The sequence below is a fragment of the Lontra canadensis genome, unplaced genomic scaffold (genome assembly GCF_010015895.1).
Source record: "Lontra canadensis isolate GAN:19392208 unplaced genomic scaffold, GSC_riverotter_1.0 scaffold24, whole genome shotgun sequence".
Taxonomy (NCBI): domain Eukaryota; kingdom Metazoa; phylum Chordata; class Mammalia; order Carnivora; family Mustelidae; genus Lontra; species Lontra canadensis.
The window spans coordinates 19496560-19522784 of NW_022631018.1; the positions used below are offsets into that span (position 1 = coordinate 19496560).

Below are 26225 nucleotides of genomic sequence, written 5' to 3' on the forward strand. Positions count from 1 at the left end.
TGAGAATAGAGGACACTACTTTCTAACTCACTCACAAAGGTAAAAGGGTAGCATGGCCTGGATGCAGTGACCACCAACGCTTCTTGTGGGAAAGGGTGAATTCCGCATCCCTTAATTCCAGCACAAATTAAACCAAGGAGAGGCATTTTGCCAAGGCAATGAAAATGTAATTATGTAAGTCACGTTCGGAGGAGAGTGTCCTCTGAATCTGGCCTGACCGGGCTGCAGATTTCTTAAACTTAAGTGTTAAATGGAAAGAAACTGGCTACGTTGAAGGCACTTGATTTGGCTACAGATATGATCATTTACAGATGAAGGCGAAGGGGCCCTGAAGTGAGAAGAAGATGAGAAGACCGTGTTCCAAACTGACCAGCTGAAGGAAAGTTTATATTTTAAAAAAACAATCACTTGGTCAGTGACTCATGGGGAAGGAATTCTTAAGCTTTCTTCAGGGAAACCCCAGTAAATAACATGTATAATAAAATGGAGATGGGCTTGTCTGTTTTGCTGGGCCATTCAGTCCACATAATAAGCCATTTGGCAAAAAAAGGAACATTCTGAACACGATTCTCTCTGGGAAACCCCCAAACAGCAAGAACTACTGTGGCTTCCTCACAGTTTTGCAGAATATTTTGTATCTCGGACTTGCATGTGAAATAAAAACTTGGATGAAATGTGGAAAAAAATCTGCTTTTTGTTATAGAGTTGAGGATTTTTTCAGCCGGTTGCTTCCATGATTCACACTGTACTCCACTCTTCTGAAACTCAAAACCACATATCATAAAAGGCAACACTGGCTCGAGTTAATTCTTCCTGCTTGGTCCCGAGGAGAACCAACTGCTCTAAGTGTGCCCCACATGACACACAAGAGAAATGAATGAAAAGTTCTCGGCCTGCATCAATTTACTGGAATATGGTGTAAATCATATACTTTAAAAGAGATCTGGAGTCTTATTTTTTTTTTTCTAATTTGGGGTTTAACTGACATAATCTATAACAGTTTCAGTTCCTCTCGTTTTAATTAGCAAAAGCTTTTGGAATTTTGTTGTTTTTGGTCTCTAAGAACATGGAAAAAAAAAAAACGTTGAGCAAAATGAAATGTGCTTCGAAATGATTAAAGAAAGCCTTGTTTGCTGGGGATAGGAATGGTCAGGGTTCTCTATTCCCCAGCCCCCCGCCCAGAATGCTTTGTTCAAGCCACACGGTACCTAATCAGCATGTCTTTAGATTATTTTATGTTAATTAAAATTATGGTTAGTTTTAGAGGTTAATGTATACATGTGCGTGTGGCTTCAAAGGCTTCCCAAATTACTGGCTGAGCTCCCTTGCCTTGGGCAGGCCTGATCTGTGATAAAACTGACCACATTAAACCAAGTTTATTGCTATGGAGGTTTTTTTTTTTTTAAACTCAATGGAGAAAATATATTTTGTAGGTTTCTTAAGGAATTTCCCATTTTTCAAACACTCTCTGGATCCCCCAAAAAGGTAAGAAAAAAAGAAGAAGAAATGTAAAAGGTAAGGAACAAAGGAAGAGGCTCCTATCCGAAATAAAACAGCTTTACAGATTACTGAGAGACAACAGACAAGACCCAGAACATGACTGGCAGATCATGACTTCTCTATGCCTGCTTCTGCTTTTGTTGTTGTGTTTTAAACTACAGAAATGGTCCACTGCACTGATTAAGTGGGAAAAAAATCCTACCAAAAAATCAAAACCAAAAACCTGACAAATGGTTACAACAATTTATTCTCATCTGTCACTTTGTGTCATATGGATGGTAAAGCCCACCAGTGTTCAATGTCTGTCTGTGACTGGGATGGGGAAAAGTACATCCCAACGGTCAACATAAACCTTTATGGTCGTAGCTGTGGAGCACCGGGAAGTGGGGCAGGAGACCAGTCTGGGGGACAGGAGCACACAGAAGCTGGGGCCAGCAGTGGGGACAGAGCGGTGATTCCCCTGGTGAAGGAGAAACCAACACCCATGATTTATAATGCAGGGGAATGTGTCAGCCTCCGTGTTGATCACCTGCTAAATATCCAGAATGAGTCTAACCCAAAAGACCGGGAGGGGGTATGTTTTTCATTCTCATCATCATCTATTCCTTAAAACTCTTCTTGGTTCAGGCCCTGGCCGCCATTTTCCCTAGACTCCCGGGAGAATCTTCTGATAGGTCTTCCAGCCTCCCGTTCAATTCACTGTCGCCTGCTGCTGGGCTGCACAGTCTAAGCCACCACTCTGATCTGTCCTAGCTTCCGCCTGCTTAGGTGTAAGCTCCACCACGTTTGAGCTCAGCGAATCAGGTATTACCCTCCCCCACCCATGCCACCCATGCCACGGGAAGCCAGGTGCTCCTTGCGGGCTACTGAACCCTGAACATATCTATCACCACCTTCTGTTAGAAGCTTCTGGGAGACAGTGAGTTCTTTAAAAGCAGAAATCATGGATGACTTAGTAATTTTTTCATTTTCGGCACCTAGCACGTGCTTAATAAAGGCTCGTTGAACCAAACTGATGTGGGATGAGAGGAATAAATGGCATCGTGCTCCAGCAGGGAGGACGAGCAGGAATGACGTGTGAAAGAAGGTTGGCTCGCAGTCTGCCTCGGAGACCGGGGGGGCTGGTCCAGGCAAGCAGAAGAACTCCCTAAAGCTGAACACCAAGTGTTTGTTGTTCGTTTGGGCGCTCTGAGTCCTGAGCACAGCACGGCATGGTCAAACCACAGTATTCTGGTTGAGCAGATGGTCTGCCAAGCCAGGTGATCGTTGGTTTGTGAGCAGATGACTAATGCAGAAAATAGGGCAAGGGCAAGAGGAATCGACAGGGATGAGGTTTCTTAAGGCAATATGAGCCAATGCAAACGTTCCAGAAGCAGACTGGTGGAAAAACAGATGGAAATAGATAATACAGTTTGGGTCAAAGTTTTCAAAAATGGCATCTTCCCTCTGTCCCTATTGCCCAAGGGTAGCAAACGCAAATTTTTAATACCGTTATAAGTCAGGAAGAACATTTTGTTAAAAGTGGACTCTAAAATAGTCCCAAGGAATGAAACAGTTTCTTACACATTGAAAAGGAACAACTTAACATACCAAAATATTTCACAACCAGAGGTTACCCTCAACTCTCCTTTAAAAGCAATCAAACATTATTTTCTATTTAGAAAAACAAATGTCAGTGAACATTACCATGGTCAAACTTGGCAGGGTACAAAGTATGGAAATCACCAAAGAAGGAAAATGTGAAAATACCTTTTAACAAGTTCATATTATATAGCAGAAGAGTTCCAAAAAGCAAACAGATTTTAAAAACCCTAAAACTATAAACCTGTACAACTAAATCGTCCACCATTTATATGTCTTAAGTTCAGATCTACTTTCACTCTGCATTTAAAACCAAAATGAAGCACTGGTTGTACACTTTTGGCTCATCTGAAAAACGTTTTCAGAGCTTCTTAGCACAAAAGTACAAAGGGATATGGTAATGAGTTCCCTGAACAAACAAATATACAGAAAAAAGTGAGTTGGTTTGAGCTCTCGGGGCACACCCGGTGGCCTGTGGCTGCTCTCATCCTGTGCCATGAAGAAACGTATTAGGGCCTCTCTACCTCTTCCTTCCAGCCTGGGGACCACCAGCAGTTGTTTTCAATGAGAGAAGAGAATGATTCCCTACCAACAAAATGATTTGCTATTGATCACAGCTGACAGGGACTTGAGGTGCGGTGGGGAGGAGCGTGGGGGGTGTGTGGGAGGGGGTAGTGGTATGATTGGAAAGCTGAGTTTCTAATAAACCCAGACATGGGGATGATTCTTAGCATTACCTCAATCTACCTCACAGGACAATCAAAAGTCACAGTTATAAACTCTCCCCCAATGGTAATGGAAGGGATATGTTAATAGTTTTTGTACCTTACTTTATGCCTAGTGTTAGTACCTGGAGTAGTAATTCTAAGACTTTGGAGGTTATCAAAATAACCCTTGGAGCTTACTTAAAATGAAGATGCCCAAGGAGACATCCTCAGATGTTTAAATTTACAAGACTTGGGAGTGGATGGGGAGTCTGCATTTTTAAAAAGCAACCTGGGTAAAGCAGCTGGTATAGCCACTCTGGAAACCAGTAAGGAGGTTCCTCAAAAAGTTGAAATTAGAGCTGCCCTATGACCCAGCAATCGCACTACTGGGTATTTACCCTAAAGATACAAATGTAGTGATCTGAAGGGGCATGTGCACCCCAATGTTTATAGCAGCAATATTCACAATGGCCAAACTATGGAAAGAGCCTAGATGTCCATCAACAGATGAATGGATAAAGAAGATGTGGTAGATATAAACAATGGAATACTATGCAGCCATCAAAAGAAATGAAATCTTGCCATTTGCAACAATGTGGATGGAACTAGAGGGTATTATGCTGAGCAAAATAAGTCAATCAGAGAAAAACAATTATCGTATGATCTCCCTGATATGAGGAAGTTGAGAGGCAGGACGGGGGGTTTGGGGGTAGGGAAGGAAAAAATGAAATAAGATGGGATCGGGAGGGAGACAAACCATAAGAGACTTTTAATCTCATAAAACAAACAGACTTGCTGGAGTGGAGGGGGGTAGGGAGAGGGTGGTTGGGTTATGGACATTGGGGAGGGTCTGTGCTATGGTGAGTGCTGTCAAGTATGTAAGCCTGACGATTCACAGACCTGTACCCCTGGGGCAAATAATACATTATATGTTAATAAAAATAATTAAAAAGCAGCCTGGGTATGTCTGATGCAGGTCAGAGGGCCCACACTGAGAAACCCTAAGCCAGAGGCTGCTTCTTGTTCTTTTGCCTGTTCTGCAAGAGTGTGTCCCACTGAACACTGATATTACTAGACGGTGACAGGTATTGTTTAAAAAAGGGCGGGGGACATTATTTGGAAAAATAAATTCAAGAACTGCAGTGTCAAATTCCCATTCCCATTCCAGGGCTTTCAAATTAAAAAAAAAAAAAAAAAAAAAAAGCTCACGTGCTGTGTCTCACCAGAAACGAGAGTGTACAATGTATTTCGAACATTTCTGATAATCAAATCTTCTTTAAATAGGCTGAGCGCACCTTGGAAATGCTTCCATATAGAAGTTTTATGTAAGAATACCCAAAAGCAGAGAACTACTCAGGAGGGTAAGCCACAGTTCCCGACGGGAATGGTTTACAGGGCACGGAAGAACGCTCTGGAACCGGATGCCGGGTGACAGACCCGGAGTGTGAAGGTCAAACCGTAGCTCAGCAGCAGGTCACTGAATTGATGCCTGTCAGAGGGTTAGCACATAGTGAGGTCCTTGTCAACAGCGAGCTTGGACAAGGACGGTATTTGCAGAGTGAGAATGATGCCAGAAGTCAGAGCAACTCTTGGGTCCAGAACCATGGCGCTTTAATAAGGCGTAAGAGACCATGTGGGTGTAAAACCAACGGTACTGAAGCTAGCCAACACCTTTTCAGAACTGACTTGCTCCTGGCACTGTTCTGAGGACACCACAAGGGTCAGCTCGTTTGTGAGGTAGAGATGAACATCAAGGTCCATTTAACAAATGAAGAGGGAGACTCGGGGTAACTTGCACAAAGTCGCCCCACTACTTAGTGTCAGAGCTGGGATTTGAGCTCCAACTGGAGTTTTAAAACTCTGCACGTCTGTGTTCCTCTCGTCAGATGGGTCAGTGCGTTTGCAGTTTAAGGAAACTGTCTGAGCAGAAGAGAGTTTTGCTTTCTTGTTTGTCTTTTAAGGGAAGGCAAGTGATCAAAGAGGCTAGGGGAAAACTGTGTTGCTCACAGTGGGTAAGGCTCATGTAGATGTGAACTGCCTGGGCTTTGAAGAAGGTAATCGGGGTGGCATAAATAAAAAACTCTGTCTTCATTCCCTTCGATACCGATTCCACTTCGAGTCTATTTCAAGGAAGTAATAAAAAATATTTATGAAGAATTATGCACAAGGATGTTTACCCTAAATTTACACACAATTAAAAACTTAGTTGAAACGGAGCATATATTAGAAAGTTCACCAACTGTAGGTTCCGAGCTAGGTGTGAATTAAATCCTGACTCCCTCCCTTATTAAGTATGTGACCTTTGGCTAGTTTGCTACCTCTACCAAGCTGCGCATCCTTCATCTCTAGGATGGAGAAGATGATGTTAACTTTACAGCACAGATTCTCAACTGTAGTACTCTGGACATTTAGACACTTAGTTCTGAGCCCTGCAGGATGGTCAGTAACATCTCTGACCTCTAACCATCAGATGCCAGTAGCTCCCTTCAACCCAACTGTGACAGTCAAATGTCTCCAGATACTGCTAACTGTCCCCCGTTGTCTTATAGGATTGTTGTGAGGATTAAGTGAACTAATTTAAAGATACTTGGTGGTGAAGGGAAAAAGAGGAATCAGCAGTTTTTTGAATGGGGAAGCCAGTAAGAGCATATAAGTCTATGTATGCATATCCTCATATGTGGATGTATACAAAGGCGGCGGAGGTAAAGCTAGTAGAAGGAAACAGAATTAGAATCCAAGATGAAATCAAAACCAGAATGAGATAGCACTTCAAACCTGTCAGAGTGTCTAGTATAAAAAAGACAAGAACTAACAAGTGTTGGTGAGGATGTGGAGAAAAAGGGGCCCTTGTGCACTGTTGGGGGGAATGCAGCGTACGCTGGCACAGCTGCTGTGGGAAACAGTATGGAGGCTGATCAAAAAATGAAAAACAGAATTACCATAAAATTCAGTAATTCTACTTCTGGTTATTTATCTGAAGGAAATGAAACACTAATTCAAAAAGCTAATATAAGCATTATCTACAGCAGCTAAAATATGGAAGCAATGTGAGTATCCCACAACAGATGAATGGCTGGAGGTGGACTCTTACTCAGCCATAAAGAGGAATGAAATCTTCCATTTGTGAGCATGGATGGACCTAGAGGGTATTATGACCAGGGAAATAAGTCACACAGAGCAAGACAAATCCCATACGATTTCATTACATGTGGACTCTGAGAAAACAAATGAACAAACAAAACAGAAAAAGACTCATAGATACGGAGAACAAGCTGGTGGTGGCCAGGTCAGAGGAGAGATGGGGAAATGGGCAAAATAGGGGACGAGGGTAAAGAGATACAAACTTCCAGGTATAAAATAAATAAGACACCAGGATGCGACTAACAGCAGAGGCAACACAGTCAATAATATTGTAAGAGTTTTATATGGTGACACACAGTAGCTACACTTATTGTGGTGATCACTTCATAATGTATATAAAAGTGGAATCACTAGATTGTACACCTGAAACTAATACAGTGCTGCATGTCAATCATGCTGAAATTTTTAAAAAAATCCAAGACCATGGAAATAACTGATTAAAGCAAAGTCCTAAAATATGTGAAAGAGATGGCCCTCTCAGAGAAGAGGACCATCCCTTGAACTGGGAACACAGAGATGAAAGGTAAGGAAATGAAGCAATTCTGAGAGTTTTCCTTTTTATAATAATGTTATTATCCCTATTTTGAAAAAAAAAGATTAAGATATAAAGAGATCTTTTTCCCATGGTACAAAATAGGTTGACAGACCTGAGAGTGGAGCTCCATCAGATTTAAGTTACATATATTGGGGAAAAAGCCCAGTCATCAGTTTTATTAGTATATAATTGTGCCTAACCCTTAAGAATGAGGTGTGTAAGCAATCTGGCAGTGTAAACATTTCAGTGTATGTTGGAGATGTGGTTACAGTAATTTCAGATGAACTGATCATGGGACCAGGTTAATGGCTGGAGATCTGGTTTGGGGAACTATTTCTCCCATCTCATTGTCACTCCCCTTCCCTTCCCCATTCCCACCATCCCCCAGTTTCCCTCCTTTGCACGGTCACCTACTTCTCCCCTGAAACTATACACCTACGTTCACAGTTTCTGACTTGTTTCTTCCATCGTTTATATGCATTCATTGCAGGGTTCCAATAAATATTTACTCGCTACCTATTGTGTCCCAGGTTCTAGGGATATGATAAGTTAACAAAACCATTGGGGGGAGTACAGTTGAAGTACAGTTAAGAAGACAGACAATAACCAAACAAGAAACAGATAAATTAACCATATGCAGTATTATACAAATTGCCAGTACACAAAATTCTGTTCTGTCCAATCTGTGCCTAATGCTTCCCGGCTAGTATTAAAATTCAAACCCTGCTTTCTCCCCATCTGGGAGGCCTTATTATTTATTAAGTAGTTGTAATACAGCGTCTTTGTTAAAGATCAGTTCCAGGACCACAAGAACTATGCTGCTTTATATAATCCAAGCTGAAACTTAAGACAGCCACCACTCCCTGATGTATATTCATATTCTATAAATCTATATAATACTATAAGTTACATACTTTCATCCTTCTATCGTTCATCATAATTATAACCCCCTTAGGTCCTCTAACCCTCTAAAGGGGCCAAGCAGATGACACGGGTTGCTTTCTCTCTGGGTCTAGGTGTACTGGCCATCTTTAAAAAAAAAAAAAAAAACTGATTCAGAGACAATACATCCACATTTTGGTCAAGACAGTGTCCTCTTTGACAATCAGTGAGTTGAACCTTGTTAGACCACATGAAACGGCCAAATGATGATGTTTAGGTTGGAACATTAGAAAGGCTTTTCTGATAAAGGCTCAGATTTTCACTGTACCTAACTGAGTCTATTTTTATTTCTTGTTAGAATGCTTAAATATAGAAATATTTTAACTTTTCTTTTTTCATGGAATTTTAATTTTGAAATTGGCTCTTAATGGAAGCATGTAAAAGTTACTCAAATTTATAAAAATTGGGTTTTACTCATTTAATGAAAGACATATGTTCACAAAAAAGCGTTAGGAAAGGCAATTCTTTGTAATACCCACAATCCTCGGGTATTACCTCCTGACCAAGTATGCGAGTCCAAGTACGCAAATCTCTTGGGTTATTGTCAGACTTGCTTAGGCGAACCAGCACATCAAAGGACAGGGAGTATTTTTCAAATGAAGCAGATACTGGGGAGGCAGAGAGGAAGTGTGGATGGCCCACGTTCACAGTCTGCAGTCCGAACACATGCCAGGACTTGCACCAGTCCTAAGGAAACTGGGCTCAGTTAATGAAGGTCAGAGGTGTAAATCTCCACAGGTTAGATTTTTAGTGTAGGGGAACCTTGCATGCTTCTTTCAAGCTACGTCAGGGTCTATCAACCTTGATACTATTGGCACGTTTGACTGGATAATCCTTTCTTCCGGAGGCTGTCCTGTAAATAATAAGATGTTGGCTTCTACCCACTAGATGCCAATAGTACCTCCCCAGTCTGACAATCAAAAATATTTCCAGATATTGCCAAATGTCCCCCAGGGAGCAAAATCATCCCTTGCTGAGAACCAATGAGTTAAGTGGAAATAACACTTTTTCCTGGTTTCTCATGTGAGGGAATAATTGCAGTGATAGAAACATTTCAGCAGGTGAAGCCTTTTTTTTTAAGTTATATTTTTGCTCTTTACATCAGATTCTTATTTTTTTGTTGTTTTGCCTTATTCCTTGGTGTCACCAATTCTCCTCGAAGCCATGTGACAAAACAAAAAATTGCAGGACTAATGACCAATTACTAAAGTGACTAAAATGAAAATGCCCCAATTAGAACTTTCTTCGCTTAAATTTGGTCAGAAATAGCAATTTATGCTTCAAAATGTGTGTTGTAATTATGTAAAGTTGGTTTTTAATACCCCATTTTGTTATGCAATTAGATAGCCCTAAATAACATTAGTCTTTGAATTTAGGGCTGATTCAGTTAGTTGGTATAAGAACAAGTATATTTCCTAAAGCTTTATTTATGTACTATTCTGTTTTCTTAGAACTTTGTATACTAGATTTTGCTTACCCCAATAATTAAGAGAAATCCATTCCTAACTTTATACTAAAATAAAATACATCAGATTGGGACAAACAAAATAAAATGCTTTAGAAAAGAACAGAGTCATAAATTAAAATATGCTAGTCCCTCTTCGCAGTTTCTTAAAAAACAAACAAAAAAAGGAGTCCTAAATAAGTGACTTATTTTAGGCTTAACTCTGGAATACAGTCTCTGGGCTCCATCCACTCAGACTAACTTTTAATATACAAGTGTATGGCTTCTAATAACAATTGTCATTTACCAACTGATCTCAGGCATACATTCAGATGGCCTTCTCGCTGCCTACAGAGTGCCCCATGCCCACTTGTCCAGCCTACTTAAATGTTACTGTTCCTCCCCACACCCAATTCAACACAGTTTTTTGTATAGAGTTTCCTTATCTTATTGAATTTCTAAGTTTACAAAAATAATATGAGTATATTAACAAATAAGTTAGTACATGGGTGTCTAAAAAAGTTACAAATACCCCTAGCTTTTCTTCAAACCCATCTCCTACACCTTTCTCTCCGCTCATAGAAACACGCACAGAAACACGGGGATGTGCACACCTGAGCACGCACTTCCACGAATCTTCTTTCCATGTCTCCTTAGTTGGTTTCTCCTCTTCTACTGTATTTCTAAAGGAGAGAGAATTCTGTCCTCAGCTCTCTTCTCTTTGGTTTCTACACTTTATCCCTAGCTGCAAAATTTTAAATATCTCACAATATCCAATCTCTGCCTGAAGCCCTCTCCTCTCCACTCTGATTTACACATTTAACTGTCTAGAAGGCATCTCTACTTGGATGCTGAGAGTCATTCAAATATCAGGTTTTCTTCCAAGGACTTGATAATATGGTACCTCCCTGCCCAGTTGGGAGTTAGTGTGGCCACGTAGTTCACTTTGGATAATAAAAAGGGTACGGAAATGACACATCACATTCAGGCAGAAGCATTAATGGCCAGTCTGTGACTCTCCACTCATTCTTTTCCTGTGCCGTGGGGATCAGCAATAATCTGATCAGTCTGAGTCTTGAGAATAACAAGAGGCAGAGACCCCGACAACTTGAGGTGGGCATACAGCATGATCGAGAAATAAATCTCATAGGAGGAAGCCACCAGATTCAGAGAGCTGTTTATTGCAGGAGTTGAACTCAGCCTGTCCTGACTCAACACTGATGTGTCTGATGCATCCCAAATTTAGCAGGGTCAAAACAATACGACCCATCCCATTTTTTCCTTTCCCCATACTACTCATCTTTTTAAATGGCACTAACATGTACCTGTTTTCTAAGACTTAAAAATCTTTCTTTAAAATTTTACTCATTCTCACTTTCCATGTCTAACCCATCAGTAAATCTTAAAAGATTGGCTTTACTACCAAAGTATATCCCAAATTCAACCACTTCTCAGTATCTCCATGGCTGTGGCCCTAACCCAAGCCATCATCTCTCCTCAGAACTGCCCCATCAGGCTCTTGACCTTCCCTACAAATCCACTCCCATTTGTTGTTTTTATTAGTGTCTCTTCTTATTGGTTTGTAAGAACTCTTTTAAAGTTTAGCAAATAAAGTATTAACTCTGCCTGTCCTATATGTTGTAAATGTCATTTCAATTTTAGCTTTCCTTTTTTACATAAACCTGGCTCAATCTTTAGATTTAAGTCACTGGTTTTAATAGTCACTAGCCTTTTTTTTTTTTTTTAATTTATTGAACAGAGAGAGACACAGTGAGAGAGGGTATATAAGCAGGGGGAGTGGGAGAGGGAGAAGCACGCTTCCCATCGAGTAGGGAGCCCAATGTAGGGCTCGATCCCAAGACCCTGGGATCATGACCTGAGCAGAAGTCAGACATTTAATGACTGGGCCACCCAGGCGCCCCAATCTGTTTAGTTCTTGCTCAAACAGGAGTGTCTGGTAGAGTACCTAGCAAACACACAGCTAATACTGTTTAATAGCCATCATGATTCTGAAACCAAAAGGAGGTTTTTGGGTTTTTTTCCCCTCCTTAAGAGGAGCATTTCTTAGTAGAGACTGTAATTATGACCTCAAGACTTCAACTGTTATCCTGCTTTTTCAATGTTCAGATTATACATTTTGTTGCATACATGAATGAATTCAAGGCAAATGAATCAACTTTTGGATTTAAATTTTGCAGAATTCATTTGCTTCATATTATATGTTATCATTTTTAAACCACAATTAGATTCTTAAAATAGAAGATACAGGGCCAGAAATTAAGCCATGAAATGGCTCCCTGATAATCCTCAGATAAAATATATATATATTTTGTATATATATTTCACATATATATTTATATATATACATAAATGTGTGTGTGTGTATTTGTACATTTGCACAGCATCATCATAGTGGGCAATGGTGCTGACAGGTACAGACATGGAATTTAAGGAAGAAGGATTGGTCCAGGAATACGGGGAGACTAGGCACCATGGAATTTGAGCGAGTGAAACAAAGGCACTATTGAGAGCCCCAGGCAATGAGGGAATGTAAGTGTCAGTCTCATAATACGATCCTTCAACAATATGTAATTCAGTGGAAAAAAAAATAACATATTTGTACATCAACAGTAAAGGGAAATAAAGTAAAAAAACCCCTACATATTCATTACAAATGTAATAATAGTAATAACAGGATTACACAATTACACCACATTTGTAGAGTCTTAGATCTTAATTTCCACTATTTATATTATTATCTTTAACTTTCTTATAAAGTTTAATCTACTTATGTTCTATATTTTTCCTTCTGAATATTATTTTTAGCATTTTATATTTCTTTCATACTATCTTCCACTTAAATATCTTTCTCTTTTTCATTAAGAAATTTTATTACTGAAATATAGTTGACATACAGTGTTACAGCGGTCAAAGGTGTGTTTAAAACCTGTTTTTGAAAACTGCACAAAAGACAGTTATCAAGGACTGTGAGAAAATGATACAGGAACAAAATTTAAAATTGCCCATACTATTAATATTTGGTGTGTATCTTCTCAGGATTTCTATGTGCAAATATATAAATATAGATATCTTCCTGTATAAAACTTTTAAAGCAAAAATGGGATTATGTTATCCATGCCAGGTTTTTTTTTTCCAGCTAATTTATCGTGAAAATCCCAATTGCAGTCAATATATACTTACTATTTTTTTTAATTTGCTTCAGAGCATTTCATTGATGTACCTACCATACTCTATTAAACCAATTATCCATGATAGATATTGATGCTGCTTTTAAACACTGATAACTGTGAACAATGTTTCAAAGTAATTTTTGGACAAATACTTTGCACAATTATTGAATTATTTGATAAAAGTAAATGTTTAAGGGTAGAATTGCCTGGCCAATAGGTTGGCATATAACCAAAGCATTTGATACGTAACACCAACTGGCCACCTTCCAGGGGGGCCACATCTACACTGTGCAGCATCTTGTATACAAGAAGGACCATTCTTTCACATTTCTCATAATTTGAAAGGTCAAAAACAATGTATAGCTGGCTATTTTAATTTACAATTCTTGGTTGCTCATGAAACTAGACTTTAGAGCAATCCTTTTTTTTTTTCCTGTATGGTATTAAATGAATGTCTATAGATTTGGTCAGCTTTCTTTTTTTTCTAATAGGTTTTTGTTCTGTTTTAAATGAATCAAATAGAAACATTTCTATTTTGAGGATATTTAATCCCTTGAATGTCATACATGCTCCAGTATTTTACTAATTTGTCATTTGCCTTTTAACTGTTTACTGTCTTCTGTACCATACAAAAGCTTTAAATTTGCATGTAACTTAAGCTCTCATAGTTTTCTTTCATTATTTTCAAACTCATTAATCTTTATTAATTTTTCTTTAGTTTTTTTTTTTGTTGCTCACTTTCCAACCTTTTAAATTTATTCACTTCCATTAAAAATAAATTTAAAATTATTAGTTTTTCTCTGTGTATAGCATTGGCTCTATCTTACAATGTTTCCTGCTTAGTGTTTTCTTTTTTTTTCTTTTAAAGATTTTATTTATTTTATTTGAGACAGAGAGAGTGAGAAAGAGATTGAGAGAAGGAGTGAGAGGAGGGGAAGAGGGAGAAGCAGACTCTCTACAGAGCAGGGAGCGTGATGGAGGGCCCCATTCCAGGACCCTGGGATCATGACCTGAGCCGAAGACAAACACTTAACTGACTGAGCCACCCAGGCACCCTGTTCAGTGTTTTCATTGTTATTATAGCCCAAATAGTCTGTTAAGTATTGATTTCTATTTGAATCCATTTTGGAGTATATTTTCTTTTTCAGAATAGATCAGCTTTTATACTTAAAGTTTGCTATGTATGTCTAGTTTTCTATAGCTTTTGTAGCTTACCAGATATCCAGTATTTATATATTTAAAAAATAAACACACACATATCTTTTGAATCAACCTTATTTTTTACAATAATCACATTCTTTTTCATTTTAGTTTTTGTACAGTTGATCTGCTAAAATAGGGAGAAAAATTTTAAACTCTTACAACTCTAATGATTCTGGTATTTCATTCTATAGTATGATAATCACACAAAGATAAATTAATAAAAAATTAATTTATACTTTTTGGTAAAAATGCTTCTGTAGGCTTTTAAATATCAAACCCAAACTTATCACATTAGAATTTCTAAAATCATACTTGACCATAACATGTTTTCAAAAGAGAGGTATAAAAATTTTCCTTTTGGGGCACCTGGGTGGCTCAATCGGTTAAGCATCTGCCTTTGGCTCAGGTCATGATCATGGGATCGTGGGACTGAGCCCCACATCGGGCTGGGCTCGCTGCTCAGTGGGGAACCTGCTTTTCCCTCTCCCACTTCCAGGCTTGTGCTTGCTTGCTTTCTATCAAATAAGTAAATAAACAAAATCTTTAAAAAAATTTCCATCCAAACCAATTCCATTCAAAAACATCAGCATACAAAAAGATGTTTAAAATACTGTGAGAGAAACTATTGAGAAGGGCAGAGATGGCAGAGTCAAAGGACCCGAAGCTCACCTTGCTCCACAGATACAACTAGATACACTCACATCAGTGTAATTAACCTGGAAAATGACCTGAAGACTAGCAGAACGTGCTCCACAACTAAAGGTAGAGAGGAGGACACATCAAAGAGCATAGAAAGGGAGGAACGTAGTGGGGACACGGAGTAACTAAAATGGCCAAAAGGAGCGAGACTGAGAGAGTTTTAAAAGAAGCAGGAAAGAAGACGGACACTCCATAAGGCTATCAGCAGACTTTTCAAAGTGCTGAAAGGAAAAATCCGCAGCCAAGAATACTCTGTCCAACAAATCTATTATTCAGAGTAGAAGGAGAGAGAAAGAATTTCCAGACAAACAAGAGCTAAAGGAGTTCATGACCACTAAACCAGCCTGTAAGAACTCTTTGACGAGGACTCTCTGAGTGGAAAGGAAAGACCATAAGAATAAAAAAACGTCGGAAGCAGAAGAGCAGTGAAAATGAGTATATCTGTAAAAATCAGTCAAGGGACTCACAATAAGAGGATGTAAAGTATGACATCATGTACCAGAAATGTGGCAGGGAGAGGAGTAAAGAATAAGCTCAAACTTAAGTGACCGTCAACTTAGTAGAGGCTGCTGTATGCAGATGTTATACACAAACCTATTGGTAACCACAAATCAAACCAAGAAGAGATGTGCAAAAAAAGAGAGAAAAGAATCCAAGTATAGCATTAAAGAAAGTAAGCAAACCGTGAAAGAGAACAAGAAAGGATCAGACAACTAAAAAACGACCTCAAAACAAGTTACAAAATAGCAATAAATACATACTTATCAATAACTGCTTAGAATGTAAGTGAACTAAACACTCCAATGAAAACACAAGGTGACAGGCTGGATTAAAAAAATAGTTTTTTGCGCGCAAGAAACTCATTTAAGACCTAAAGACACATGTAGACTGAAAGTGAGGGGATGGAGAAACATTTATCATGCAAATGGATGTCAGAAGGAAACTGGGATAGCAATACTTCTATCGAACAAAACAGACTTCAAAACAAAGGCGGTAACAAGAGGCAAGGACAGTATATAACAAAAGGGACAATCCAACAAGAAGTTATAACAATTGTAAATACTTATGCACCCAACATGGGAGCACCCAAATACATAAAACTCAAATACATAAAAATACATAACAGGCATAAAGGTACTAACTGATAGTGATACAATAACTGTAGGGGACTTTGACACCCCACTTACATCAATGGACAGATTCATCCAAATAGAGTATCAACAAGGAAATAGAGTTTGGTTGTTTTTTTTTTTAATAAAGATTTTATTTATTTATTTGACAGAGATCACAAGTAGGCAGAGAGGCAGGCAGAGAGAGGGGGAAGCAGGCTCCCCGCTGAGCAGAGAGCCCGATGCAGGGCTTGATCCAGGACCCTGGAATCACAACCCGAGCCGAAGGCAGAAACTTTAACCCACTGAGCCACCCAGACGCCCCAGAAACAGAGATTTTGAATGACACCCTAGATCAGATGGATTTAACAGATACATTCACAATATTCAATTCAAAAAGAGCAGAATACACATTCTTTGGAAGTTAACACAGAACTTCTCCGAACAGATCACATATAAGGCTACCAAAAAAACAACAAATTCAAAAAGATTGAAGTCATACTATACATCTTTTCTGACCACAGGGCTATGAAACTAGAAATCAACCACAAGAAAAAGGTCTGGAGAGAGCACAAATAACGTGGAGGTTAAACATGCTACTAAATAATGAATGGGTCAACCAAGAGACCAAAGAAGAAATAGAAAATTACATGGAGGACTGCCTGCCTCGCTCAGTCCACAGAGCATCTGACTCTGCACCTTAGAGTCATAAGTTTGAGCCCAGGTTAGGTTAGAGAGTACTTAAACAGTTTTTGTTTTTTAAATTACCTCAAGGAAAATGAAAATGAAAACACAATGGTACAAAATCTCTGGGATGCAGCAAAAGCAGTTTTAAGAGGAAGTTTATAGCAATACAGGCTTACCTTAAGAAGCAAGAAAAGTCTCACATACACTACCTAAACATACACTTATGGAGCTAGAAAAAGAACAAGCATAACCCCAAACCAACAGAAGGAAGGAAATAATAAAGATTAGAGCAGAAATAAATGATATTGAAACTAAGAAAATGATAGAACAGACCAATGAAACCAGGAGCTGGTTCTTTGAAAAGATCAGTAAAATTGATAAACTTTGAGCCAGACTCATCAAAATAAGAGAGTTTCATTTCAAAAAAGAAAGAGGGAAAATAACAACCAATACCACAGAAATACAAAGGATTGTAAGAGAGTATCATGAAAAATTATATGCCAACAAATTGGTCAACCTAGAAGAAAGGGATAAATTCCTAGAAACATATAAACTGTCAAAAAATGAAGCAGGAAGAAAGAGAAAATTTGAACAGACCCATTACCAACAATCAGTAAATAAAAAACTGCCAATGAACAAAAATCTAGGACCAGAAGGCTTCACAGGTAAATTATGCCAAACATTTAAAGAAAAGTTAATACCTATTTCTTCTCAAACTTTTCCAAAAAACAGAAGAGGAAGGAAAACTTCCAAATTCACTTTATGAGGCCAGCATTACCCTGATACCAAAACCAGATAAACACACTACACTAAAAAGAGAACTACAGGCCAATATCCCTGATGAATACAGATGCAAAAATCCTCAACAAAATATTGGCAAACCAAATCCAACAATACATTTAAAAAAATCATTCATCAGGCTCAAGTGGGATTTATTCCTGGGATGCAAGGGTGGTTCAATATTTATAAATCACTCAATACATTACATCAATAAGAAAAGATAAAATTAATATTATCATTTCAATAGACACAGAAAAAGTATTTTACAAAGTACAACAACCATTCATGATAAAAACCCACAACAAAGTAGGTTTAGAAGGAATATATCTCAACATAATAAAGGTCATATATGAAAAACCCACAGCTAACATCATACTTAATGAAGAAAAACACAGTTTTTCCCCTAATGTCAGGAACAATACAAGAATGTTCACTCTCATCAGTTTTACTCAACATAGTACTGGAACTCTTGGCCATAGCAATCAGACAACAAAAAGAAATAAAAAACATCCAAATTGAAACTATGGAAAGAACCTAGATGTCCATCAACAGATGAATGGATAAAGAAGATGTGGTGTAGATATATATATATATATATATATATATATACACGCACACACACATACACAATGGAATACTATGCAGCCATCAAAAGAAATGAAATCTTGCCATTTGCAATGACGTGGATGGAACTAGAGGGTATTATGCTGAGTGGAATAAGTCAATCGGAGAAAGACAATTATATGATCTCCCTGATACGAGGAATTTGAGGCAACATGGGGAGTTTGGAGGGTAGGAAAGGAATAAATGAAACAAGATGGGATCGGGAGGAAGACAAGAGACTCTTAATCTCACAAAACAAAATGAGTGTTGCTGGGGGGAGGGGGGCAGGGAGAGGGTGACTGGGTTATGGACACTGGGGAGGGTATGTGCTATGGTGAGTGCTGTGAAGTGTGTAAACCTGGCGATTCATAGACCTGTACCCCTGGGGCTAATAATATATTATATGTTAATAAAAAATAAAAAATTAAAAACAAACGAACAAACATCCAAATTGGTAAGGAAGAACTAAAACTTCCACTGTTTGCAGATGATATGATAGTATCATAAGTATGAGAAAACCTTAGAGATTCTACCAAAAAACTACTAGAATGTGTAAATGAATTCAGTATGGTTGCAGTATACAAAATCAATGTACAGATATCTTTTCTATTTCTATACACCAATAGTGAAGTGGTGAAAGGGAAATTTTTAAAAAGCCCGTTTACAACTGCATCTAAAATAATAAAATACCTAGGAGTAAACTTAATCAAAAGGTGAAAGACCTATACTCTGAAAACTATAGACATTGATAAAAGAAATTGAAGACGACACAAAGAAATGGAAAGATAGTCCAGGCTCATAGCCTGGATGAACAAATAATGTTGAAATGTCTACACTGCCCAAAGCAATCTACACATTTAATGTAATCCCTATCAAAATAACAATTTTTTTTTTTTTCCACAGAACTAGACCAGACAATACTAAAATCTCTATGGAACCACAAAAGACCTGCAATAGCCAAAGCAATCTGAAAAAAGAAATACAAAACCGGTATCTTAATTTCAGACTTCAAATTACATTGCAAAGCCACAGTAATCTAAACAGTAGGGTACTGACACAAAAACAGACACGTAGATCAACAGAGAAGAATGGAAAGCCTAGAAATAAACCCCCAATTATATGGTCAATTAATCTTCGATAAAGGAGTCAAGAATATGCAAGGGGCAAAAGACAGTCTCTTCAACAAATGGTGTTGGGAAACCTGGATAGCTACAAGCAGAAGAATGAAACTGGACCACTTTCTTACACCACACACAAAATAAACTCAAAATGGATGAAAGACTTAAATGTCAGACCTGAAACCATGAAAGTCCTAGAAGAGAGGACAGGCACTAATTTTCTGGCATTGGTCATAGCAATATCTTCTAGATATGTCTCCTGAGGCAAGGGAAACAAAAGCAGAAATAAACTATTGGGACTACATCAAAATAAAAAGCTTCTGTGCATCAAAAGAAATGGCCAACAAAACCAAAGACAACCTACCAAAGGGGGGAAGATATGTGCAAATGACATATCCAATAAAGGGTTAGTATTCAAATTAATGAAGAACTTATACAACCCAATACACATTAAAAAAAAGAAAACCAATGAACCAGTAAAACGTGTGCAGAACACACGAACAGACACATCTCCAAAGAAGACACCCAGATGGCCAACAGACACATGAAAAGATGCTCAATACCATTCAATAACAGGGAAATGCAAATCAAAACCACAATGAGATACCACCTCACACCTGTCAGAATAGCTAAAATCAAAAATTCAAGAAACAAGTGTTGATGAGGAGGAGGAGAAAAAGGAACCCTCATGCACAGTTGGTGGGAACACAAACTGGTGTAGCAACTGTGCAAGATAGTATGAAGTTTCTTCGAAAAAATCGAAAATAGAATTACCCGACGATCCAGCTATTATTATTATATTATTATATAATTATTATTATACCCATGTTAGTGGGTATTTACTCAAAGAAATAAAAAACACTAATTTGAACGGATATATATGCACCCCTATGTTTACTGGAGAATTATTTACAACGGTGAAACTATGGAAGCAGCCCAGGTGTCCATCAACAGGTGAATGGATATACATGTGGTGTACATACAAGGGAATATTATTCAGTCATAAAAAAGAATGAAATCCTGCCATTTGCAGTAACATAGATGGACTAGAAACTAAGTGAAACAAACCAGAGAGAGACAAATACCATTTGATTTCATTCACATGTGGAATTTAAGAAACAAAACAGCAAACAAAGGGGAAAAAAAGATATAGGCCAACAGGTGATGGGATTAAGGAGCACATTTGTCAGGATGAGCACCAGGTGATGTACGGGACTGTTGAACCACCAAACTCAATCACTACATTGTACATGTGGAACTAATATACATTAACATGGTATTTTAACTACATTGGACATAAAATTTTAAAAAGAACAATACTCAGAATATGTCAAAAAAGCTATGAAGACAAAATTATTCTCATCAACTAGAGTGAAGTCACTTATTTTGAAAACAACAGAGGAAATAAAATATATACATAAGGCCCATGTACCCTTCAGAAGGCCCCCTCCTACCACCCACTGTGAGCTTTCCCAGCAACAGATCAATTGTTATAGAGTCTATCTGGCAAGATTAATAAATTTGGAAACATAATATAGATCACAACTCACTTTCAAAGTCTTCTGCCTCCAACTGAACTGCCTTTTGCGCCAGCTGATTAAGATTAAAGTTCAGTGGGGGGCGGGGGGGAGGGTTCAAAAACTAAGCTTTAAGCAATGGTCTTTTAACATAGGCTTGCCAAAAAAGAAGCAAAGGCTTATGGGTGTTGCGAAGATTGAGACAGACCATTCATTTTTATATGCACATGGAACTAAAATAACACTTTGAGGCCAGTAAGTTTTCATCTTTTCTCTTCACTTTAATGATAGTCTTATTGGGTTATGCATAAATTAAGCAAATCAGATGGGCTCAGCCTATATGTTACTCAAAGAAAATAAAAAACCCTAGTTGAGCTGATGATACCTAAAGTGCTTAGAATGTTCTGATTTGCACTCACACATATTTTAAATATTATAAAGGAAATATACATTATTGCAGTGTACTGTCTGGTTCTTCATAGGTTTGGTGATGGGTTTTCAGGGTTATCTAAAGTCTCTCACCTTCAACCAAAGGCAAGAATTTAGGAGTTCAAGGCCTGGCATAAGATACAGGACAAATTATCATGCATTTAACATCTATATTTTTCAGTACGATATATTTTGGTGATATTTGATCTGGCACACTCTATCTTTGCAATGACTTCTGGAATCCAGTGGACCCGCAAAATAAATACTCTAGGTAATGACTACTTTTCCCATTAATGGAGGCCAACCGTGTCCACTTGTCTTGTTGAATGTGTTTGGAAATCACAAGACAAAGTATTTTTTAAATCTAAAAACAAGTGTTTAAATCTGATTTTCCTTTCTTTTCTTAAACAGCAAAGCCCTCCAATATGTGTTCCATTGTTGCATTTAACTTAACCAGAACGTAACACTTAGTTTTTAAAAAAAATTGTTTTAGGGGCGCCTGGGTGGCTCAGTGGGTTTAAGCCTCTGCCTTTGGCTCAGGTCATGATCCCAGGGTCCTGGGATCGAGCCCCACATCGGGCTCTCTGCTCAGCAGGGAGCCTGCTTCCTCCTCTCTCTCTGCCTGCTTCTCTGCCTACTTGTGATCTCTGTCAAATAAATAAATAAAATCTTTTAAAAAAAATGTTTTAGCATGTTTTGGTTCTATTTCTTCTTTTCAAATGTTCCTTCTCTCTAAACGAGGTGGTCAACTTAATACTTCTGCCAGAAAAAAATGCAAGAATCCTATACTTTAAGAAGACTGAAGTAAAAGGGGAGTAGATCTCTCTTTCAAAAGATTCATAAGAGAAGAGATTAAGTATAGCTTTTCCCCATAACTTAAAAATTTTTTGAAGCATTCATTTCTGGATTCAGCACGATTTCTCTCTCTTTCTCTCTCTCTTTTTTTTTTTTTTAGTTTTCATTTGTTTCTGTACCAACGTCATTAAAAAACGTGAGAGTTTTTGTTATAGAATTTTATTCCTTATTATTTTAAGTATTTCTCTACCTGTAATTTGCCTAATATCAAAGATATTTAACAACCCAAAGTCTGTAATAAAGAAATAAAATTAAAATTCTATTATATTCCTAGAAATGCCTACCAAGAGAGGGCATCAAATTAAATAAGGAAATTAAATGTCTTCTTTCTAGGACAAGAGAATTGGAGATTACTTTTGACCTGAAGGCCTCAGTTCTGCAAATGACGTTCTTCTATTTGTGTACAACAAATTAAGAAAAAGAACAAAAACAACATCCCCCGACCCCATTACTGTACATATGTTTTCACATTCCCCAAAGTGACTCATGAAGTCCCAGACTCTGTCTCCCTCATGCAGACATGGACTTGGAATCCACAGTTCAGGGAAACCCCTCTGAGGAGGAGACAGACTCTACCCTAAGCAATTCAGAGCATCACCATGCCAACAGAAAAACATTTTCAAAAGGAAAAATAAGTAACGGGCCTGGAAGGATTTTTTTTTTTTTTTCAAGCAACTGTGATCTCTGCAGAAAAGGAAAATTTGCTTTTTAAGGAAAAATAACAAAATACATACAATTGTTCAAAGAGGAATATGAACCTGGATGTATCACTCTCTCAGAATATAAATCTAAAGGTGCATCTATCATGAAAGTTTGCTTCCTTGAAGTTTAGAGGATGAGATCCCAAACCCAAAGTATAACCTAACAGACAATGAAGCAGATCAGCTTAGTTGTTACTGAGAAAATGAACAGTAGCTCGTTCCATACACTTCAGAATATACATGTACTTGTGTGTGTGTTTGCACATAATGTGGGATGATGAATCCATTCACCCTGCTCTAAAGAAACATTAATTTAGCAGACTTCATTCTCTTTAGAGTCAATGCCATTCCCTAAGTAAACAATTAGCCATTGTGAGTCTAAAATGAGTCACCTTTTACAGCTGGCTCACATACACAGCAGGCAAGAAGTTAGGTATGTTGCCTTGGGGACAATTCAGAGCAAGCATTCCAGAATCAGAGGGAAAAAAGAATCTCATACTCTCCTTCTGAAGACTCCAGATCTATACTCTGGAGACAGCACAGCTTGTATTCCAATGTTTTCCATTTATACTGAAATTCTAAGCGCACGGAAAACAGCATGCAGATGGGCTGTTTGTGATTTCAGGAGGCTCTTTCGTGCCAGAGCGCATGGTCAGTATAATGATCGGATTTTAGAAGTATTAGCATTGCAGTTTTCCACAATTCATAACATAAACGATGAAAAATTAAGGCATAAGGGCAATAAATACCAGAACATCCAAAGTAGCCACTCTTCTATTAAAAACCAAAACCCTCGGTGCTCACGTCTTTAACACTCCTCAGCTGAGCCTCTGGCACCTGAAGACACCCCCTCAGAGTCTTCATGATGCAGATGGTGGCTCCAGGAGCCTGAAGACCCCGGAAGGTCTTCTATAGCATCCTGGACGTACCCTTACGAGCAACCTAGATGGCCGGGTTTCATTGGTATTGCATTATAATGATCTGAAAATCGGTAAACTCTATTAAACCGAACATCTCCCAGAAGAACTTGACCATGTAAGACACAATAGATGGACAAGTCCTCTAGAGAAGTATTTTCTTTTGGGACTTTTACAAATCCCTGTAAGGTATCAGCGAGTCACTAGGAAAGAGGAAAATCATTAATGCTTTTCAAGTGCTCTAAGGGTTGGCGCTCCCCCCAAAACGTTGGCAGCTGGCTCCTGGATCGTCAGTCAGCGCACACGTAATTAGCTCATGGTACTTAACAAACGAGAGATGGAGCCCATGGAATTCTAAACAAGAGACTCGATAGAAACGACCAGATCAGACATACTTACTACCCAAGAACTGAAATACATCATAGGCTGTAAGAACCAAAATAAGAGTTTTTATATTTCGTTCAAATGGTTTTTTCTAATAATGGTAGTATTAGGGTAGACATAGTATCCTTCACTTTGTGTAAGACATCTCTAATTTCATAAGCTACCTGGCGTTTTTAAAAAGTGGACAGAATTCACTGCCTCCTTCGTCACAAATGTCTACCTCGTACTTTTCTTGTATTATTTTTAACTTTATTAAACATTATTACTTGGGTCACAAGCAGTTCTACCCAGATATAAATTCATAAAGTGACACCTTTTCAATACCAACCACAACTTCAACATGTTCTATAACAGCACATTCCATCAGATTAAACTGCAAGATTTCCCACATTTGTTTTACATTCTATACGTATGGCTTATGAACAGCAATTTTGATGAATTCCAGCTGGCTTAAATATGCAGGCAACCCCTTATAGAACAGATTCTTTTCAATTCCTATTGTATTCAATGAGGCCCATTTTAAGTGGGCCACCTGGTAGGATGAAACACTAATAGTTCTCCACAGAAAACAGGAAAAACAAATCACCCTGCTAAACTTAAGACCATCTTTCCTAACTACAAGTGAGAAGTAGTTCTACTCTTCTGGGAGAACTGAATTTAAATGCAAACAAGCTAGCAACCGTACAAATGAGTACAATGCTCACTTCTCTAATGACAGTGACAACATTAAGATAATTTTCACCATCGGTGAGTGTTGCTCGGTTTCACAAATCCACCAGCACACTCGGTCTCCTTCTCCATCCCCTACACCCTCCTGCTTCCGTCCAGCTGGAACACATCAGGGAGCAGAAGCCAAGTCAAATGTGGACCCCACCCTCCTCCATCCATTTTAAGGCACCTTCAAAGCCCGAGCCCTGATCTAGTTCACTGGCACCAGCACAGCCAGCTGTCCTACTATTTAAGACTTCAGCTTGGGGCTTTTATAACTGCACATTAACGTGAGAGCTTTGATTTCTGGTCAAAAACTTCGCTGCCCTGAGTTCCATGAGATTGTTGCGCCCTTTCTGTGGAAGAGCCCTTATTATTCAATCTTCATAATCTTTGCTCTCAGTGTCAACCTCCTTCCTTCTATAATCAACCTCTCTGAACCACCCGACAGCCAGCCCCGAGGAACCTAACAGTGCCCTTCCCAAAGGTCAAAACGGGGCAGCCGTTAGGGTAGTCCCAATGCATATTTCCCCTGGAATGTGCAAGCCTTAGACCACCGGCGCACTGCTGCACACAACAGTCATTGCAACGTGCACAGCAACGCTCTTGCCAAGATACATGCGGCGGGGAAGTGGGAGCTGGAGAGAAGGAGAAGCCGCAGAGGGACAAAGAACTTACTTTGTTGTTCCCCTGTGCACGCAGCCGCAAGGAAGGAAAAAAAAAAAAAGAAATATGTTAAACATAAACTTATTTAAAGATTCTAAGGTTTTTCACGCTAGAACAAAATCAAAACAAATAATTTATCTGCTGACATCCCATACATACATACAACACCCAGAGCCCATGGGCAAGTCAAAGAATCCACTTATATTAAATGAAATCATATATTTATAACGGCAGAAAATTATGACAGAGATTTCCCCCTTTCTTTCTACCCGGAATCCTTGGAGTATGGGAACCTGGCCAAAAAGGCCTGGTTTGAGCTGGTTATAAGTGAACCGTTAGCATGAAAGGCAAAATAGTTAGTATGTCAGCTTGCCCTTTCCTGACGGCCCTCCTCCAACATGCCAAGCAGTGGAAAATTTCATCAGCCGATGCATTTTTAAACAAACACTGCATCCTTGGTTTCAAAGAAGGTGGAAAAAGAAAGGGAAAGAGCGCAGAGGGAAGGAGTGGGTGGTTCTGGGGAGACAGGGTAAGCAGACCAAGTTATGACCGACATCTGCGCCTTCCTCCACTTCATAAATTACGAGTTTTGTCTCGGGCTGGCATGGGAAGCCAAAGCTGTACAGTGGGGACGAGGCCAAAATAAACACTGGTCCACATTCAAGAAAACGGCTCTTGAAAGGTTAGTCACCAAAAAATGCAGTCATTTCTACAAGAGACACTCTGGATAGAGACACAGAGCAGCCAGCGACAGGCGGCGGGCAAATGGCCCTCCTGTTTCCATCCGGAGCTGCGCGAGGATGATTTA

At 38.7% G+C, this 26225-nt stretch overlaps 1 protein-coding gene across 6 annotated transcripts in view; it reads right to left on the reverse strand.

Annotated features, from left to right (window-relative positions):
• The window catches only part of DNM3 (dynamin 3), a 516334-nt gene that overhangs the window by 58803 nt on the left and 431306 nt on the right, over window positions 1-26225 (reverse strand). For 4 of the 6 annotated variants that reach the window (XM_032862977.1, XM_032862980.1, XM_032862983.1 and 1 more), the window contains one exon: window positions 25430-25441. The exons of the other annotated variants lie outside the window; for them this stretch is intronic. In XM_032862977.1, coding sequence (XP_032718868.1) covers window positions 25430-25441 — 12 coding nt within the window. The remainder of the gene's footprint in view (window positions 1-25429; window positions 25442-26225) is intronic. 6 annotated transcript variants of the gene reach the window in all.